A 15691-nucleotide genomic window follows, 5' to 3' on the forward strand; every position below is an offset into this window, starting at 1 on the left:
GGAGGAGTGCGCCCCAGCCTTGGGATGCACGCAGGCAGCTCATCATTGGACAGCAGATGTCTCTGGTCACCACAGCCATCCAGGGGCGTTGATGAGTATCTGTAGCACCCCTGGAGTTTGATAGCTTCAAGTCTGTAAGTCTGTGAGAAATAAAACTTACAACAAAGTTGTAAAAAAAAAAAGGAAAATAAGTAAAGAAGTTAGAAAGCCAGGCGTGGTGGCGCACGCTTGTAATCCCAGCATTCGGGAGACTGAGACAGGAGGATCACGGTTCGCAGACAGCCTCAGCTACTTAGTGAGGCCTTCTGCAACTTAGTGAGACCCTGTTTCAAAATAAAGAATAAAAAATAGGGCAGGAGGTATAGCTTGGAGGTCGAATGCCCCTGGGTTCCATCCCCAGACCCGCAAAATAAATAAATAAATAAATAAATAAATAAATAAATAAATAGAAGTTAGAAAAAGTAGGAACCATGTTATCAAGAGTAACCATATCAGGCCGGGCGTGGTGGCGCACGCTTGTAATCCCCACGCTTGGGAGGCAGAGACAGGAGGATTGCGCAGGTTCGAAGCCAGGCGCGTGCGCTGGCTTAAGAGACCCTATTTCCAAATAAAAAAAATACAAAATAGGTGTCTGGGAGTGGAGCCCAGAGGTAGAAGGGCTTCCAGGAACCTCAGTACCACACACACACAAAAAAAAGAGTAACCATATCTTTAGCCGGGTGTTGTGGCGCATGCTTGTAATCCCTGTGCTTGGGAGGCAGACACAGGAGGATCGCTCAGGTTCAAAGCCAGCCGCGCTGGCTTAGGAGACCCTGTTTCCAAATAAAAATGTAAAAATAGGTCTGGGAGTGTAGCCCAGAGGTAGAAGGGTTTCCAGGAACCCCAGTACCATACACACACAAAAAAATAGTAACCATATCTGAAAGCCCTTTATATTGGTGAGTATGGATTAGTTGTTTTTGTATATCAGATATTAAACTAGTTATCTTTTTTTTTTTTTTTCAGGCCTGGGGATGGAACCCAGGGCCATTCGACCTCCGAGCTACACCCCCAGCCCTATTTTTTTTTTAGTCTTTTTTTTTGTCTTTTTTTTTTTTTTTCTTTTCTTTTTTTGGTGGTACTGGGGTTCCTGGAAGCCCTTCTACCTCCGGGCTACACTCCCAGACCTATTTTTACATTTTTATTTGGAAACAGGGTTTCCTAAGCCAGCACATGTGGCTGGCTTTGAACCTGCACGATCCTCCTGTCTCTGCCTCCCAAGCGCAGGGATTACAAGGGTGTGTGCCACCACGCCCGGCCTTTCAGTCTTTATTTTGAAACAGAATCTCACTGAGTTGCAAAGGGCCTCACTAAGTAGCTGAGGTATCAGAGAACCTGGATCCTCCAGTCTCCGCCTCCCCAATGCTGGGATTACAAGCGTGCCCCACCACGCCCGGTTTATAAATGGAATGATAATGATGGAGTGGGTAGAATCGTTCTGTATTTCTGGAGCAAAAAAAAAAAAAAATTGTTCCAATGCACACAAAGAAGTTTTACTTCCAAGAAAGTAGTTCCAGGGCTAAGAAGCAAGTTCTGGTGTTAAGAGAAACATTCTGGTGCTAAGAAGGAAGCATATAGCACCACTGATAGCGGTAAAGCCTAGCAAGTCCCTAAATGTAACCCTGAGGAGACTTGATGATGACCTTACCAACAAAAACATTAGGAAAACTTACGTTTATCCAACATAGGGCTACCTGCTTGGTCTTGAATATCCAACAGAACAGTATAACCAGGAAAAAAAAAGTGCTATTTCATGGGTAACAAAAATGAGCTATACTAAAGCCAGTTATATTGTACTTCTATTATTATTATTATTATTATTATTATTATTATTATTATTATTATTACATTACTGGGATGGAACTCTGAGCCACACTGCCAGTCCTGTTTTTTTATTCTTTGTTTTGAAACAGGGTCTCACTGAGTTGCAAGGGCCTCACTAAGTAGCTGAGGCTGGCTGCTGCCACGAACCTGGATCCTCCTGTCTCAGCCTCCCAAATGCTGGGATGACAAGCGCGCACCCCCATGCCCGGCTGTACTTCTACCCTTACACTCACAGGAAATAAGGTATGAATGACGCCAAATGCCAAAACCTCCCTTCAGCTAGGTCTGCTCTAAAGCTAAGCTTGTCATTCTTGAGATTTTACATGTCCAGAAGCATCAGGCACTACATAAAGTAGGAATCTCCATTCCTGTCAGCTCCTGGAGGACCTGAGTCCTGTCCAAAATCCTACAGACAAAACACAAACAGACAAAATCAAAACAAAACAAAACAAAAAAAACACTTTTTTTTTTTTTTTTTGGTGGTACTAGGGGTGGAACCCAGGGACTTTCTACCTCCAAGCTATACTCCCAGACCTATTTTATACTTTATTTGGAAACAGGGTCTCACTAAGTTGCTGAGAGCCTCACTAAGTAGCTGAGGCTGGCTTTGAACCTGTGCAGTCCTCCTGTCTCAGCCTTCCAACGTGGGAATTACAAGCGTGCGCCACCACGCCTGGCAAAAAACCACCTGTTTAAGCTAAGTTAAAAACAACACATTTGGGGTTTTTCTCAGGCTAACAGGTGGACGGTCCAAGGTAATTGGTTTTTATTTGTTTGTTTGTTTGTTTGTTTTGCAGTACTGGGAATGGAACCCAGGGGCATTCTACCTCTGAGTTATATCACCAGTCCTATTTTTTTATTCTTTATTTGGAAACAGGGTCTCACTGAGTTGCAGAGGGCCTCACTAAGTAGCTGTCCACGAACCCAGATCCTCCTGTCTCAGCCTCCCGAATGCTGGGATTACAAGTGTGGGCAACCATGCCCGGCTAGGGTAATGGGTTTTAAAAAAATTATGACAAGATATCTAGATTATATTATATTGTACACCATCGTTCCCTGGCACAATGACACAAACAAAGCAGAAACTTAATTTTTGTTTTTTTCCGGTGGTACTGGGGATGGAACCCAGAGGCTTTCTACCTCTGGGCTATACTCCCAGAACTTCTTTATATTTTATTTGGAAACAGGGTTTCACTAAGTTGCTGAGAGCCTCACTAAGTAGCTGAGGCTGGCTTCGAACCTGTGCGATCCCTGTGTCTCAGCCTTTCAAGCGCGGGGATTACAAGCGTGCGCCACCACGCCCGGCGCTCCCTAACTTTGAAAACGTTTTCCCACTCGGGAGCCCTGTCTTTTGGGAGCTTTCCTCTCTCACACAGGTTGCGTTGGCTGCGCTGGCGGCTCTCCGCCTCAGGGGCCACCTGCTCTTCCAGCAGATCACGTGGCCTTGGGGGAAGCACTTTGCATTGACGTGCGTGGCTTGGGCGGCTCCCAAGTAGTGTCCAGAGGCAGTCGCAGGACACCAGGGTCCCCAGTGCCACGGGGTGTTCTGCCTCCTCTCCCCTCCCTGTTCTCTTTACAATCAACTCCCTGCTCCCCTTTCTGTTGTCTGTGGGTGTCATTCTTCATACTTCGTAGACAAGAATGCCAGAAAGGAAACATGGTTTCGGCGGCATGCCCTGGTTGCTCACAGAGGTCCAGTCCTGTCAAAGCGATGCCCAGCACTGTCACTCACTCAGGAACGCAGCTGCCTGCAGCCATTCACGCCTCATTGGTGCCCACTCTGTGGACGGGGATGGCAGACTTGCCGCAGCACATCAGGGTAGCTTTGACCTGAGTTGCACGAGGACAGCTAAGCGGGGCAGGAGCTCCCACAGCCTGGGGCTTTGCTCTCCACCCAAAAACATCCAGGCAGTAGCCTGGCTTATGAAACCAGGTTCAGCTTTACATAATCATGGGAAGTGGAAGGAAAAGGTTGAACCCAATCCCCCACCCCAAGCAAAGTTAACAGTATGTTTTCTTGTTGTTTGCTTTGGTACTAGGGATTGAACCCAGGGCATTCTGCCTCCAAGCTATATCCACAATTCTTTTTAATTTATTAATCGAATATATATATATATATATATATATATATATATATATATATACTTATTTATTTATTTTGCAGGTCTAGGGATGGAACCCAGGGGCATTTGACCTCCGAGCCACACCCCCTGCCCTATTTTTTTCTTTATTTTGAAACAGGGTCTCACTAAATTGCGGAGTGTCTCGCTAAGTAGCTGAGGCTGTCCGCTAACCATGATCCTCCTGTCTCAGCCTCCTGAATGCTGGGATTACAAGCATGCGCCACCACGCTGGGCTTTTTTTTTTTTTATTTATTTACTTTTTGTTTGCAGGTCTGTGGATGGAACCCAGGGGCATTCGACCTCCGAGCTATACCCTCTGCCCTGTTTTTTATTTATTTATTTATTTTAGTTGTACTGGGGCTGGAAGCCCTTCTACATCTGGGCTACACTCCCAGACCTATTTTATACTTTTTCTTATTTGGAAACAGGGTCTCTTAAGCCAGCGTGGCTGGCTTCGAACCTGCGCGATCCTCCTGTCTCTGTCTCCCAAGCGTGGGAATTACAAGCATGTGCCACCATACCTGGCTTTATTCTTTATTTTGAAACTGGGTCTCACTAACTTGCAGAGGGCCTCACTAAGTAGCTGAGGCTGTCCCTGAAATGCAATCCTCTGGTCTCAGACTCCCAAATGCTGGGATTACAAGCATGCGCCACCACGCCCAGCCTTTTATTGATTTTTATATTTGTTTATTTATTGGTACTAGGGATTGAGCCCAGGGGCATTCTACCTCTGAGCTATACTCCCAGCTCTGTTTATTTTTTATTTTGAAATGATCTCACTAAGTTGTTGAAGGTCTTGCTAAATTGTTGAGGCTGGCCTCAAACCTTGCAGTCTTCCTATCTCAAACTTTACAATTACTGAGATTGCATGTGCCACCATGCCTAAAAGCAGTATGTTTTTCAAGATGAAATTTTATTTTTCATTCTTCTAATTGCAAAAGCCACCTATTAAACTGGGCATGGTTGGCACATGCCTATAATTCCAGTACTTGGGAGGCTGAGACAGGAGAATCATAGTTGGATAGTCTCATCAACTTAGTGAGAGCCCCGCGTGGTGGCACACTCCTGTAATCCCAGCATTGGGAGGCTGAGACAGGCCAATCACAGTTCACAACCTCAGCTACTACTTAGTGAGGCCCTTTGCAACTCAGTGAGACCCTGTTCCAAAGTAAAGAATAAAACATAGGGCTAGGGGTGTAGCTCAGAGATAGAATGCCCCTGGGTTCCGTCCCCAGTACCACAAAAACAAAACAAAACAAAAAACTTCGACTCTCAGCAACCTAGCGAGACCCTACTTCAAAAAATAAATTAAAGCCAAGCATGGTGGCGCACGCTTGTAATCCCTATGCTTGGGAGACAGAGACAGGAGGATCACGCTGGTTAGGAGTCAGTCTCGCTGGCTTAAGAGACCCTGTTTCAAATATATATATATATATATATATATATATATATAGCCTAGGAGTGATATATATATGATGTCTAGGAGTGTAGCCCAGAGGTAGAAGGGTTTCCAGGAACCCCAGTACCACCAAAATAAATAAATAAATAAATAAATAAATAAATAAATAAAGCTGGTGTGGTGGCACACGCTTGTAATCCCAGCATTTGGGAGGCTGAGAACGGAGGATCGAGGTTCGTGGCCAGCCTCAGCTACTTAGTGAGGCCCTCTGCAACTCAGTGAAACCCAGTTTCAAAATAAAAGAATAAAAAATAGGGCAGGGGGTGTAGCTCAGAGGTAGAATGCCCCTGGGTTCCATCCCCAGACCTGCAAAAAATAAAAATAAAAATAAATAAAGAATAAAGCGGGGTGTGGTGGCGCACACTTATAATCCCAGTGCTTGGGAGGCTGAGACAGAAGGATCACACAGGTTCGAAGTCAGCCTCAGCTACTTAGTGAGGCTCTCAGCAACTTAGTGAGACCCTGTTTCCATAAAGTATAAAACAGGTCTGGGAGTGAAACCCGGAGGTAGAAAAGCCCGTAGGTTCCACCCCCAGTACCACTAAATAAAATAAAATAAATAAAGAATAAAAAATAGGGGAGGGGGTATAGCTCAGAGGTCAAATGCCTCTGGGTTTCATCCCCAGACCCACAATTTTTTTAATGAATTAATTAAAAGGGATTAGGGTGTAGAGGTAGAATGTCCCTTGATTTCGTCCCCAGACCCACAAAAAATTAAAAAACTTTAAAAATAAACAAATTAAAAGTGCTTGGGGTATAGAGGTAGAAGAATGCCCTGGGTTCTATCTCCAGACCAGCAAAATAATTAATTAGTTAATTAATTAATTAAAAGGGTTTGGGGTGTAGAGATAGAATGCCCCTGGGTTCTGTCCCCCAGCAGCACACACACGAGCACACACACGTGCATGCACAGGCACACACACGTGCATGCACAGGCACACACAGACACACACTGTATCACTGACCTCCCGACAGTATGTGCTGATTTCAGAATGCCCCTCAGCCCTGTGGGACACCCTGAGAGCCAGGATGCTTCACCCAGGGCTCTCGAGCTCCAGATCACAAAGCCCTAGCAGTCTGGAATGCATTTTCCCTGGAGCGTTCCCAGAACCCAAAGCAACTGCTTGCGGGGCTTACTAATTATCAGTGCTGAGTCCCGACCCCACCCCAGAGGCTGACCCAGAAGCTCTGATGGATGCGCACTTAGTAACTGCTTTCAGCAATTATGACCCGGGAGTGGAGGGCTGCCGCATCTTTGGGGACACACTTCTCTCTGCGTCCTTTTGCTTTCCGGCCCCAAGTCACCGCTTTCTCAGGAGGCTTGGTCTCCACACTGAACTGAGAAATGACCGCCCATGGGCTGCCTGGCCCTCGGGCCCTGCCCTCCACACAGTTCTCCTGTTTGCACTGGGGTGACCCCAGGTCACCTCTGGGCACAGATTCCCTGGAGAAGGGCATGCGCACGCACAGCGCTGCCCTGCATTCGCCAGGCCCGTGGACTTCGTGGGAGGCCTGGACAGTGCTGGAGCTGTCCAGGGCAGGCCGAGCCCCAGGGGTGGCGACAGGGGAGGGCGCTGTCCCTGCAAGGGTGAGACGGGGTGAGCGTGAGCCAGCATGTGTGTCTGCCTGTGAGTGTGTATACCTATGGGAGGGGTGTGAGTATGTGTGTATGTGGGGAAGTGTCAATGTGAGTGTGAGAATGAGTATTGTGAAAGGGTAAGTGAGCATGTGAGTGGTGAGAAAGCATGGGTGTCAGAGGTCCCTGAAGCCTGGGCTTCCTCACGCCTGCCAAGTGCAGCCTTTTGGGGTCCCTGCAGGTGCCCCAGAAGTAGGAGCTGAGCCTGCATGGCGCTCACCATCCTAGCTGCCCCGCCAGCCTTGCTAAGCATGCCTGGCACTGTTTTTTTTTTTTTTTGTTTTTTTTTTGTTGTTGTTGTTTTGTTTTTTGTTTTTTGTTTTTTTTGTGTGTGTGGTCCTGGGGATGGAACTCAGGGGCCTCTACCTCCGAGTTATACTCCCAGGCCTATTTTATACTTTATTTGGAAACAGGGTCTCACTAAGTTGCTGAGAGCCTTACTCAGTAGCTGAGGCTGGCTTCGAACCTGTGTGATCCTCTTGTCTCAGTCTCCCAAGCACGGGGATTACAAGCGTGTGCCACCACACCTGGTTATGCCTGGTGTTTTCTGTTGAGGTGCCGCCCAGGATTCTGATGCTCCCTGGTCCACTCCAGGGCAGCCTTTTAGAACCCATCAACATGGCCCCAGTGGCCAAGGACACTCCTATTTCCGTTGCAAGCACATCCGGGTGATCCTGAAGGCCCTGGGAGCCAGCTGCAGGGGACGCTCATGTGGGTACTCCACCACCCTGGCGCCCTGATGGTGTCCTCTGCCCCTGCCCCTGTCCTGTGGGACAACTCAGGCTCCTGAAATCTGCTCTCAGGTTGCTGTGGCCTTTGTGATCACCTGATGCTGGCAACCGGACGTCTGGGCCACTTCCTACCCTCCAGCAGAGCACCTTTGTCTTACCTCCAGGAAAGGCTGGGGTGGAGGGCACAGGCTGCAGCTTGACATTTCCCTTGATACTCTCTCTCACTTGCTGGCTCATCACTTCAGTCATGCTTCCATTTTGCAGGCATTTATTGAGTGCTTACTGTGTATGGGAGAAAGTTGTGGTCCCTGGGGATAGAGACAGAGTCTAGAGACTTCATCCCAGTTCTCTTGGAGCTGACATAAGATAATGCAGATAGGAGACCTGTGGAGACTAACACAGGTGGTGTGATAAGAAGGAGGGGCTGAGCCGGGTGTGGTGGCACATGCTTTGTAATCCCAGTACTCTGGAGGCTGAGACCGTAGGATCCCCAGACCCGCAAAAAAAAAAAAAAAAAAAAAGAAAGAAAGAAAGAAAGAAAAGAAGAGAAAAGAAAAGTAAAGAAAAAGCCGGGCGTGGTGGCCCACACTTGTAATCCCCGCGCTTAGGAGGCGGAGACAGGAGGATTGCGTAGGTTCGAATCCAGCCAGCCGTGCTGGCTTAGGAGACCCTGTTCCTAAATAAAAAAGTATAAAATAGCCGGGCGTGGTGGCGCATGCTTGTAATCCCCGTGCTTGGGAGGCGGAGACAGGAGGATCGCGCTGGTTCGGAGCCAGCCTCACTGGCTTAAGAGACTCTGTTTCCACATAAAAATGTTAAAAAATAGGTCTGGGAGTGTAGCCCGTGGGAGTGTATACCGGAGGTAGAAGGGCTTCCAGGAACCCCAGTACCACAAAAAAAAAAAAAGTATAAAATAGGTCTTGGAGTGTAGCCCAGAAGTAGAAGGGTTTCCAGGAATCCCAGTACCACCAAAAAAATAAAAAATAATAAAGAAAGAAAGAAAGAAAGAATAAAGTCAGGCATGGTGGTACACGCTTGTAATCCCAGCATTCGGGAGACTGAGACCAGAGGATCGCAGTTCACGGACAGCCTCAGCTACTTAATGAGGCCCTTTGCAACTCAGTGAGACCCTGTTTCAAAATAAAGAATAAAAAATAGGGCAGGGGGTGTAGCTCAGAGGTCAGAAGCCCCTGGGTTCCATCCCCAGAGCCGTCAAAAAAAAAAAAAAAAAAAAGAAGAAGAAAGAAAAGAAAAGAAGAGAAAAGAAAAGAAAAGAATGGGGGCTGCCTAGGCAATGTCACAAGCAGAGAGAGAGGGGCTTTACTGGCTGAGGAAAGAGCAGGTGCAAAACCTCTAGGTGGGATTGAACACCATGTCTTTCTTTTGTTTGTTTGTTTTGTCTTTTAGTGCTGGGGATTGAACCCAGAGACATTCTACCTCCAAGCTACTCCCCCGGCCCGTTTTATATCTTATTTGGGAACAGGGTCTCACTAGGTTGCTGAGAGCCTCACTAAGTTGCTGAGGCTGGCTTCGAACCTGTGATCCTCCTGTCTCAGCCTCCCAAGTACTGGGATTACAAACATGCACCACCACGCCCAGCCCAGCCACTCCTGGCTTCTTATTTTGAAACACGGTCTTGCAAATTGCTGGGGGTCTCACCAAGTTGCCAAGGCTGGTCTTGAACTGGTGATCCTCCTGTCTCAGCCTCCTAAGTACTGGGATTACAGGTGTGTGCCACCATATCCAGCAGAGTACTGTGTTGAGGACTGCAAGAAGGCTAGTGTGTAGGAATGAAAAGGGTAAAGGGAGCCGGGCATGATGGCGCACACTTGTAAGTGAGGCCTTCCACAGTCTAGTAAGACCCTCTTTCAAAATAGGGAATAAAAGAAGCCAGACATGGTGGCACACGTTTGTAATCCCAGCATTCCGGAGGCTGAGACCGGAGGATCGCGGTTCGTGGACAGCTTCAGCTACTTAGTGAGACCCAGTTTCAAAATAATAAAAAATAGGGCTGAGGGTGTAGCTCGGAGGTTGAATGCTCCTGGATTCCACCCCCAGTTCTGGAAAAAAAAAAAAAAAGTGAAAAGGTGAAGGGCACCAAGAACCGGACAATGGGAAGGGGCCTAATTTTATTCCAAGGGTGTGGGTGTGATGAGAACAAGGGAGTGAGACAGCGGAGGCCAGGCAGGTCCAAGTTCTCCCTCCTAAGTGCCATGAGATTTAGACCTGTGTGTGTCTGAATAAAGTCCCAGAACCCAGGGACAGGGGAACCACTATAACTCCCAATCATGCAGAAACTCAGGATGAGGGAACCTGCCCCAGGTTCCCAGAGTGCCATAATGGAGGGAGCAATTTTTTTTTTTTTTTTTTTTGGTGGTACTGGGGGTGGAACCCAGAGGGTTTCTACCTCTGGGCTATATTCCCAGACCTCTTTTATATTTTATTTGGAAACAGGGTCTCACTAAGTTGCTGAGAGCCCCACTAAGTATCTGAGGCTGGCTTCGAACCTGTGCGATCCTCCTGTCTCAGCCTCCCAAGTGCGGGGATTACAAGCGTGCCCCACCACGCCCGACATTTTTTTCAGTACTGGGGATGGAACCCAGGGCATTCTACCTCCAAGCTATACTCCCAGCCCTAGTTTTATTCTTTATTTCTGAAACAGGGTCTCATTGAGTTGCAAAGGTCCTCACTAAGTAGCTGAGGCTGTCCACAAACTGCAATCTTCCTGTCTCAGTCTCCTAAATTACAAGTATGCACAGTACTACACTGTTTCAATTATTGTAGCTTTATATGGTTTGAAATCAGAAAATATACATCTTCTAGCTTTGTTCTTCTTTGAGATTGTTTTGGGTATCTAGAGTCCATATTCCATATCAGGATAGATTTTTTCTGAAATATAAATAAATAAATGTATGATAGTTTCACCTAAAAAAAAAAAAGAAAAAAATATTCTCTGGTAAGAAAGAAAGCAAAAAGAAATATTGAAATGTTATCTTTAAGTCATCAAAAGTTTGGTACCAGACAAATAAAACTGTTATGTGAGATTATCAATGTTAATATTGTATAAATTGCTATAATACTAGATGTCAACCAGTAAGCCAAGCGTGGGAAGGAGGGATGGGGAGGGAATGGGGTGGGGATCGTGGTAGGGGCTAACTGGGCGAGATGTGCATGTATGTCTACAAAAGTATTTTCTTTATACCACTATGATGTATGAATACATTGCACCAATAAAAAATAAAAATAAATAAATAAAAAAAATTACAAGTATGCACTTTTTTTTTTTTTTTTTTTTGGTACTGGGAATTGAACCCAGGGGCCTTCTACTTCTGAGCCAAATCCCATCCCTGTTTTAATTTTTGTTTTGAAACAGGTTTTTTTTTTTTTTTTTTTTTTTTTTTTTTTTTTTTTTGCAGGTCTGGGGATGGAACCCAGGGACATCATTTGACCTCCAAGCTACACCCCCTGCCCTATTTTTTACCCTTTATTTTGAAACAGGTCTCACTAAGTTGTGGAAGGCCTCACTAAGTAGCTGAGGTTGTCTAAGAACCACGAACCTTGCGTCTCAGACTCCCAAGTGTGAGCCACCACGCCCAGTTTGAAACAGGGTTTTGCTCAGTTGCTGAGTCTCACTATTTGTTAAGGCTGTCTTCAAACCTAGGATGGTCCTGCTTCAGCCTCTTTGTATTAGGATTACAGGCATGCACCTCCACGCCTGGCAGTGGGGGCATTTTTCTTTCCATTATTACTGGGTCCCTAGAGCCATGATGAGTCCTGTACCATCATCCCAGATGAGATAGATGCACAGAGGTCAGAAGAACCCCACTGGGCAGATGGGCAAGCTGAGGTTTGGACTAGGGAACCACTGTCCTGAGGGCCCCAGAATTGGAAGGCACCGAACTTCCATAGCACAGGCGCTGTGGGGTGCACACTTAGGATCTGATAGGGCTTCTGGGAGCCAGCCAGCTGAGGAACACTGGGGGCACACTGAACTGAGCCCACTGGCTCATCATCGATGCTCTGGGTATGGGCAGAGGACACTGGGGGTGTCCCCAGGCCAGGGCTGACACTGGAGCCTCCCTTGGCTCTTCCAGAGGGCCAGCCCTCTGCTTAGGCACCCATCTGAGGGGATTGCCCTTATACAATGAAGTTTCCACTTTTGGAAAATAGGTATCAGAAACAGTATGGAGGAACCCAGCATGATGGTGATGCCTGTAATCCCAGTACTTGGGAGGCTGTGACAGGAGGATCCCAGGCTGATAGAGAGAGAGAAAGAGAGAAAGAGAGAAAGAGAGAGAGAGAGAGAGAGAGAGAGAGAGAGAGAGAGAGAGAGAGAATACTGAAGGAAGAAAGAAACGGTATGGACCTTGACAGGCACGGTGGCACACAAGCCTAATCCCATTATTGGAAGGCTCTTGGAAGGCTGAGACAGGACGATCACAGGCTCAAAGCCAGTCTCAGCAATTTAGTGAGACCCTGTTTCAAAACGAAAAATAAAAAGGGCTGGGAATGTAGCTCAGAGATAAAATGCACCTGGGTTTAATCCCCATTGCACACAAAAGAAAGAGGAGGAGGGGGAGGAAGAGGAAGAAGAGGAGGAGGGGGAGAGGGGGAGGAAGGAAGGAGCGAGGGAGGTGCGGACTTCGATTCGTGTGCACTGGTGGATTCCAGGCAGTATTTGCAATGCCAGTCCCATCCGCCCATACTCCAGAAGCGTCATCGCACGGGGGCTACACGGTCGGGTGACGGCAGAGGTGGATACTTCTGTCCCTGTGGCCCTCCCAGTCTGCAGGGCCTGCCCGGTCCCTTCTCAGTTGTCCTCGGCGTCCGCAGGGCCTGCCTGGGCGGAGCCTGGCGCCCACCTGCCGTGCCTTTGGGCAGCCTTGCCTCGTCTTCATTTGCGGGTCTGCGGAGTGGGGCTGCACTGACCGCCTCCCCGACAGCCCCACCCGGGCCAGGAGGAGGAAGGGGGCGGGCTGGAGGCCGCCGCGGGCTCGGGTGATCGCGCGTCCCGCCCCGGGGCGGGGCCCGGGGACCTTAGCCCGCCGCCGCCGCGCCGCCCGCGTCCTCGCGTCCTCGCCCTGCCGCGCCATGGAAGGCTACCACAAGCCTGACCAGCAGAAGCTGCAGGCCCTGAAGGACACGGCCAACCGCCTGCGCATCGGCTCCATCCAGGCCACCACGGCGGCGGGCTCGGGGTGAGCGCGGGGCGGGCGGGGGCACCGGGGCGCGGCCGCGTGCTCGGCCGGGCTCGGCCAGCCCTCCCGGGCCGGGGTGCACCAGGCCAGCCCTCCCGGGCCGGGGTGCACCAGGCCAGCCCTCCCGGCCGGGGTGCACCGGGCCAGCCCTCCCGGGCCGGGGTGCACCGGGCCGGGGTGCAAGGAGCCAGCCCGCCCGGGCCGGGGTGCACCGGGCCAGCCCTCCCGGGCCGGGGTGCACAGAGCCAGCCCACCCGGGCTGGGGTGCACTGGGGTGCACCGGGGTGCGCGGGCCGGGCTCGGCCCCTGGCCCTGACCGCGAGCCCGGCCGGGAGCCACGGGCACGCGCGCAGAGCCATCAGAGTCCCCGCGGTGCGGCCGCACAGCTCCTGCTCTGACCCACCATCTTGCAGGAGCCTCCGGCCTGGCCTTCTCCGCACCCCAAACTACACTTCCGCGCCTCCCCGCCGCCCCCCGTGGCCGGGGCCCCGTTTGGATGGGCGGTGGGCAGCACGTGGCGCAGACCCCGGCGAGGGACTGGCCGCCGCCGGGGCCCCAGCGGGGCGCTCAGCCCCGGGGCGGCAGTGCCTGCAGCCCGGCGCTCCTGGATTCAGGGCTGGACGGCCGGGGGCCCAGGTTCTCGTAATGGGGCTGGGGAGGGAGTGACTTCAGGCATCTTTTCAGCCAGCTGCGTATTTAGAACAAAGACACGATTCTGCCTTCTGGCCAATTCCATGCAGGATAAGTAGATGTCTAGTAGGGCATGGTGGTGCACACCTGTAATCCTAATACTTGGGAGACTGAGACAGGAGGATTATAAATTCAAGATCAGCCTCAGCAATTTAGCAAGACCCTGCTTTAAAAAAAAAAAAAAAAGTCCGGGCGTAGGCCGGGCGTGGTGGCGCACGTTTGTAATCCCCACGACTGGGAGGCTGAGACAGGAGGATCACACAGGTTCAAAGCCAGCCTCAGCTACTGAGCGAGGCTCTCAGCAACTTAATGAGACCCTGTTTCCAAATAAAATATAAAATAGGTCTGGTAGTGTAGCCCGGAGGTGGAAAGCCTCTGGGTTCCACCCCTAGTAACACACACACACACACACACACACACACACACACACACACACACATGGGATGTGAGTGTAGCACCAAACACACAGTGAGCTTTTGCTCACCCTTTCTGCCATTTTATTTTATTTTATTTTATTTTATTTTATTTTATTTTATTTTATGAAACAGTCTTCTAGGTTGATAAAGAGTCTCACCACTGGCTAAGGCTGCCCTCGAACTTAGGATCCTCCTGTTTTAGCCTCCCAGTGACTGAGATTATAGGCGTGTGCCCCCACCCCTGGCTCATTTGTGCCTGTAAGGCAACCTATTTTCTGAAGGCTTGGGGCTCTTGCAAACACTTTTCCTTCCACCTCATTCCTGTGCTTACTTTGGACCTGTTATCTCTGCTGGTTTTATGTCAGGTCCTGCCCTTATGTTGGGTATTCCCTGGCCATGCAGGAGCCGGGCTTCCTCCCAGCACTTTAGGCACTCTGTCTACACATAGTTCTGCCAGTCTGTCTGTCTTAGTTATTTCATAGGGTCTGCGGTCTGGCTGGAGAGACACAGCACTTATACATCTGAGCATCTTCCAGGGCCAACAAGATACGCAGATACAGGACCACCAAGACGATAAGTAGTATTCCAGATATGATAATATAGCATTCTTTTCTGCATTTCAAGACAGCCCAGTGATAAAAAAAAACTGTCCTGTGCTCGTGTGTGTGTGTGTGTGTGTGTGTGTGTGTGTGTGTGTGTGTTGCTGGGGATTGACCCCAGGGACATTCTACCTCCGAATTATACCCCCCAGCCCTATTTTTTATTCTTTATTTTAAAACAGGACCTCACTAAGTTACAGAAGGCCTCACTAAATAGCTAAGGCTGGCTATGAACTGCAATCCTCCTATCTCAGCCTCCCAAGTACTGGGATTATGAGTGTGCGCCACCACGCCCAGCTCCGGGGTTCACATTTTCTAGACTTGGGGAAGTGACTTGCCCCAGCTGGTAGTGGGTGGCTGGTGAGCGCTCTTGGTGTGGCACACGTGGATGGCACCAAAATGGAGAATGGAGGGGCTAAGGAAAGGGGAATGTTAGTCAAGCGTGGTGGCGCACGTTTGTAATCCTAGCATTCGGGAGGCTGAGACAGGAGGATCGCAGTTTGTAGACAGCCTCAGCTAAGTGAGGCCCTCTGTAATTTAGTGAGACCCTGTTTCAAAATAAAGAATAAAAAATAGGGCAGGGGGCGTAGTTCGGAAGTCAAATGCCCCTGGGTTCCATCCCCAGACCCGAGCAAAAAAAAAAAAAAAAAGGAAAGGAGAATGCTAGGGATGGCCAGGGCAGTGTTAGTTTGAAAGATACTTAGAAGAAATGAGATTCTTGTTAAGTAGTTTCTACCTATGGGGGAAAGACACTTTTTGTAGCATCTGACAGTTATGCCCATGTTTACATTGTAGCTTTAGGGAGAGACTCACTGACTTAAAAAAAAAAAGTATCCATTTGGTTAAAAGAAAAAAAAAAAAAAAACAAGGGGGTGTGTTTTAAAATCCAGTTCCTCAGAGTATAAGTAAGAGAACCTGGTCAGCCTCACCTAATTAGTGAGACCTTCCTCATCTTAGTGAAACTCTGTATCAAAAT

General features: G+C 49.0%; 1 protein-coding gene across 1 annotated transcript in view; it reads left to right on the plus strand.

Moving 5' to 3' along the window:
* Positions 1–12903: 12903 nt before the first annotated feature.
* Positions 12904–15691, plus strand: part of TKT (transketolase) — a gene marked incomplete at both ends in the record, with an annotated part of 35687 nt that continues 32899 nt past the window's right edge. The window contains 1 exon segment of the mRNA XM_080715198.1: positions 12904–13010. Within this exon segment, the coding sequence (XP_080571324.1) occupies positions 12904–13010 (107 nt within the window).

Source organism: Muscardinus avellanarius (genome assembly GCF_963383645.1).
Source record: "Muscardinus avellanarius genome assembly, chromosome: 18".
Lineage (NCBI taxonomy): Eukaryota > Metazoa > Chordata > Mammalia > Rodentia > Gliridae > Muscardinus > Muscardinus avellanarius.